At 51.9% G+C, this 4,807-nt stretch overlaps 1 protein-coding gene and 1 long non-coding RNA gene across 2 annotated transcripts; one reads left to right on the top strand and one right to left on the bottom strand.

Annotated features, from left to right (window-relative positions):
* Positions 1-85: 85 nt before the first annotated feature.
* LOC122189472 lies at positions 86-2,150 on the top strand. Its single transcript, XR_006181826.1, has 4 exons — positions 86-479; positions 572-714; positions 1,302-1,448; positions 1,990-2,150. It is a non-coding gene; the product is annotated as an uncharacterized LOC122189472 (long non-coding RNA).
* Positions 859-4,579, bottom strand: HOXA10 (homeobox A10). The gene is made up of 2 exons (XM_042888682.1): positions 3,742-4,579; positions 859-2,398 (listed from the first exon to the last, which is right to left on the bottom strand). The coding sequence occupies exons 1-2, from the start codon at positions 4,559-4,561 to the stop codon at positions 2,124-2,126; spliced, it is 1,095 nt and encodes a 364-aa protein (XP_042744616.1). The 5' UTR covers positions 4,562-4,579; the 3' UTR covers positions 859-2,123.
* Positions 4,580-4,807: the final 228 nt, after the last annotated feature.

Below are 4,807 nucleotides of genomic sequence, written 5' to 3'. Positions count from 1 at the left end.
GGCTTTCTATTTTTTTTTTCCTTCACCCTCCCCCCCCCCCCCCCCCCCCCGAGGGCGGCTTTCGCCTCTCCATGCAGATGGGAAGGCCGTCCGCTGCGATGTTACATCATAAAAAGCTAACGGCTCCCTCTAAGCCCGGGTTCAAAGTCTCTCCCCCTCCTCCCAGCACACACATACCCGGGAAGAAAGCTGGAGCTGTCGCTCCTCTGCCAGCCCTCGTTGTGCCTTCCCTTTGTGCGAGCTCCCGCTAGCTAAGCATGCAGCGAAGGAGGGAGGATGCAAAGGCGGCCCGGGGGGAATAAGCGCTCCCGCATGCAGCCAGGTAGGGAACGGCCCTGTCCGAGGGGGCCCGGTGACACGGAGGCGGCTCTCACCTCCCCCCTCCCCATGCGCTCACCTTCACGGTTTCTTCCGAGCCCTGAGATAAAGCTACGGTTTGTCACCGTCCTCGGCAGCTAAAGATCTCTGCACCCTCGAAGGTGTGTGATTAAAAGGGGGTGGGGGTGGGGGAGTGGGTGAGAAAATAAAAATCTCTTCCCTACCCTCAAGAAATTGTAATTTGCTTCCTCAGTCTGTGCAGCTCCTCAGTCAACTGAAACCACTCGTTCAAGACAGCAACAATCCAGATATACTAGCAAGTCATAAAACTGAACAAAAGCCGACAAACCTTAGAGCACCATCGCTATATGGCCCAGACAAATTACGACCGTCTAGGTAATATTTAAATAGATTCCTAAAGTAATTGCAGGGGGTTTAGGCAACTATTCCTGTTGTAAAAGTTCTCGAAGACATAAAGTAGAACCTGAGGATAAACAGTCACAAAAAGAGGTAAAATTAAAAGGATTCATTCCACTTTTTTTATTCTTCTATGAGAACATAAACATCGTCTTTTTCACGCACAGCAGCATTACAATATTAATTTATTCCGATTTAAGGTAAGAACTAGATATAGCTAGAACTAACATTTATAATAACGATAGAATGCATTTGCTTAAAACGGTATCGGCGTTTTAATAATAATAGACATTTATACATATCTGTACTTATAGTTTTTCCCCTTCTTTCTTTCTTTCTTTCTCCTTTTTAAAATCTTTTTCTAATCTTTTTCACCTATAAGCTTGACCCTTTGATGCACGTAACTTCACAGTATAAAGGAAGACGGACGAACTCTCCCTCGCTATCTCAGGCTCTGGCTCAGAAAGTCCTTTTGATGTTCAGGATGTACACTTTGCAGTGAAATTAGTGAGGAAAAAGTGACGGCTTTTTTTTTTTTTTTTTTTTTTTTTTTTTTTTCTCTCAAGGGGGAATCGTTGTGTGCTTATCCCGTGTTACCAACGGTAACGCTATTTATCGACCAAAAAAAAAAAAAAAATCACTAATTCCACATCTTTAAGCAAAACTACGTTACATAAATATCTACAACCAGAAAGAGAGAGAGAAATTCAGAGGTAAGTGTCATATTTTAGTCCATGAGCGAGACGAACTTTTTTTTTTTATATCTTTAAAGAGAAGAGATTTCATTTTCCTGGCCAATTTCAAAGCCGTAATATTGACTTTCAAGGTAAAGAACAAAAAATTGCTCTTAACGCTAGTTCCCATGAAGTCCTTTTAAAGGATGCCTGCATTTCATTATTGCAAGTCCTGCTTTGGGAAGGATAAAGGGGGAGGGGGGAGACAGGGAAAACAGAGGGAGAAAAAGCTGAGCTCCCAGTATATAGAAATATGGCACGGCTTAAATAATTCATTCCGAAGCTACTTACAGTCCGAGTTACACCGCCTATATTTTAAAAGAATGCGCCTTTACTTTTCGGAGAGACATGGGGTTGGGAGAAGGGGGGGAGGGGGGGTAATGTTTGCAGCTCCTGAAATCCTATTTCTGGGCTTTCAAAGTTTGAAAGAGCAAAGCGGGCCCGGGGAAGGCTGCAGGAACCGAGGAGGCTCACACATGGCCCTCAGCGTTAGCATGGCTTTCTTCCGTTCCCCCCGCAGCCCCGAAGCAGCCATTAAGACTTTAAGGACATACTGAGAACGTCTAAAATCGTTAATCCATACAGGTGCGGATGACTACAGCCTAGGAAAATGATACTGGCTCTTTAAACCATAAAGATGTGTTTATAGGTTCATCAAGAGAAATTAAAGTTGGCTGTTAGCTCCCGAATCCTATTCTCTCTGTTCATTTTCTTCAGTTTCATTCTGCGGTTTTGAAACCAGATTTTAACTTGTCTGTCTGTGAGATGGACTGTGCGGCTGATCTCTAGGCGACGCTCACGAGTCAGGTACATATTGAACAGAAACTCCTTTTCCAGCTCGAGAGTTTGATGCTTGGTATAGGGGCACCGTTTCTTTCGGCCACTTTTTGCGGTTAGCCAGTTTGCTGCATTTTCTCCTTTTGAATTGCCTAGTTTTGAGAAAGTAAAAGAGGGACATTACCAGCGGGTAGGAAGCAAACAGCTGGGGGAGAGGGTGGAAAGCGTGTGTGGGTGTGTGCGCATACAGGGGATCGCTCCTCCAGTGCTGGGGTGTGGTGGCCTTCCGAAAGCTCCCGAGCGCTCTCCTAAAGGCCCTGGGGCTGCCACGGGGCAGCCTTTCCTCTGCTGGGATGCTCGGAGGGGAGTCCAGCTCCGACCCCCCGAAACGGGCTTCTCCCCGCTCCGACCCCGCCGTTCCTGGGGGGCGGCTCGGTGCGGAGCCTGAAGCCTTTCGGCCCTCCCGAGACACCTGCTTCCAAAAACAAAAGCCACCCGAAACGGGAGGATCTCAGCTTCGTAAGTGTCCTCTGGGGGCTGAAAACAAGGTGAGCTGCAGGGCCCTAGCCCCCTGCCTCCCGGGCTGCCTCGCCATGGCCTTTTGCTCTCCCACGAATCGGCGAAATAAAAAAAAATAATAATAAAAGAAAGGGGGGGGGGAAATCACCCCCTTTCAGGGCGGGAAGTCCTATCGCTGGAACCGTATGGGAAAGAAGTAACACCGATCCCTCGATGGCTTGGAGTGGCTCGCAGGCGTGGGGCTGGCTCTCTAGGAGCTTTCCTTTGCTTGCCTTTCGTTTTGATCTTTAAATTATTTTTAATTATTATTATTCTCCAACGGGGCGCCTGAAGGAATAACAGGGCGTCTGAAATGCAGCCAGAGAGGAGTGCCTAGAAAGTCTGCGGCCCACGGAAGGGGAGCTAGGCTTTCGCCATGGGGACCGGAGAGGGAAATAAATAGGCGAATGAATAAATAACAACCCTGTTATCTAGTGTAGACGCTGAAGGATATTCGCGGTGCATTCATCAGTCTAATTTGATAGCAGTTCATAGATGGCACATTTCAGCGCGGCTGTTATTCCGAAAAGCATTCTGGATCGTAAAATATAACTTACCGCGTTAATAGGTTTATTTATTGGCACTGCCTATTGCTTATTTTGGATGCCATACAAACATCTCTGTTATCTGGTAGGCACCTTCCCATCACAGGGGAAAGATTGAGCTCGTTTTTCTATATGTTTAAGCCGCACGCAGGCGAAAGTTGCCCAGAGCGGAGGCTCTCGAGGTTTTAAGCTATAGGACGGACGTTAATTTTTACGGCAACCCCGTGCTCGAATATTACAAAGTTCAGAAGGTCACCGCGAGCAGCGCTTCTTGGCAGCCCTGCGGGGCAGCCAGGATCCTCCTTTCGCGTCGTGACGCTCCTCGCCCGCGTTTCCTTTTTAATTACCTTTATCACCGTTTCCTAAGCCTCACCCCGCCGTGCTTCGCTTACCTACGGACTCCTTCTCGGGAGAGGCCTTGCTGCCCTCCGACGGCGCGGGGGAGAGCTCCTCGGCGGTAGACGACGAAGCGCGGGTCTCGTCCTCCCGCTGGGAGCCGCACGCCGAGGGGCTGGGGGAGCGCTCCTCGTCCTCCCTCCTGCCCGCCTCCGGCACGGGCGGCCCCGACGGCGGCGGCTGGAAGCGGCCGGGGGGCTGCGGAGCGAAGGGGGCCGCCCCGGCCGGCCCCGCACCGTAGCCCTTGGAGGTGCCGTAAGCCTGGGAGAGGCGGAAGTAGCCCGGGACCGGCACCCCGGTGCCGTTGGCGGAGGGGCTGACCTCGGCGCTCAGCCGCGGGAAGGGAGCGAGGTCGGCGGCGGCCGAGCCCTTGGGGCATTTCTCTGAGTCATAGAGGCAGTAGGAGCTCTCCTCCTTAATGTTTTGAGCGAAGGAGCACGAGGTGGCCTGCTGGCTCTCCGGCTCTTCCATGCGACAGGAGCGGGGCGGGTCTAGCCACACTTCCATCCCCGACACGTAGGGGTGCGTGCTGGGGACCATGCTTTGCGAAGTACCTTCATTGCGTTTGCCCAGGACGGGGAACAGTCCGCAGCCCTGCAGCCCGTAGGACAGCTCGGACGCCTGTGGCAGGTAGAGCCCGCTGCCCGGGTAGTAGCCGCCTCCTCCTCCGCCTCCGCCTCCTGCTCCCGCCGCGTCCCCTCTGCCCGCGCTGATCAACGAGTCCACCAGGAAAGAGTTTGCAGCCGGGCTCTCGGAGCATGACATTGTCGTGGAATAATTTGGCGAAGGGAGCGGATAGCCCTTCCTGGCTGACATTTCTTGTGCAAAACATGCTGAATATGATTAGAGATACCCCCGCACCGCGGCGAACGCTTACAGCCAATGGAAGCCCGGGCCTCCCCAGCAACCCCTCCCCGTCTGGTTTCGTATGCACCGAGCTTGCTCTCAGGTCGACCTCTGAATTTGGGATATGGATGGATATTAATGTGCGATATGGATTTCCAGCCACACGCACACGTGCGGAGCGGCGCGGCGGGGCAGGGCCGGAGCGGGGCAGGCGGC

Source organism: Lagopus leucura, unplaced genomic scaffold, assembly GCF_019238085.1.
Source record: "Lagopus leucura isolate 7727_CA_CO unplaced genomic scaffold, USGS_WTPT01 Super-Scaffold_100157, whole genome shotgun sequence".
NCBI lineage: Eukaryota > Metazoa > Chordata > Aves > Galliformes > Phasianidae > Lagopus > Lagopus leucura.
The sequence above is the reverse complement of the archived record's forward strand: the minus strand, read 5'-3'. Positions and strand labels throughout refer to the sequence as shown.

What these genes read in the sequence shown, in the direction of transcription:
- HOXA10 (XM_042888682.1), bottom strand. Translation starts at nt 4,561, where the DNA reads ATGTCAGCCAGGAAGGGCTATCCGCTCCCTTCGCCAAATTATTCCACG. An exon ending in TCCCGAGAAGGAGTCCGTAG is followed by an intron (nt 2,399 to 3,741) that starts GTAAGCGAAGCA and finishes TCTCAAAACTAG; the next exon opens with GCAATTCAAAAGGAGAAAAT.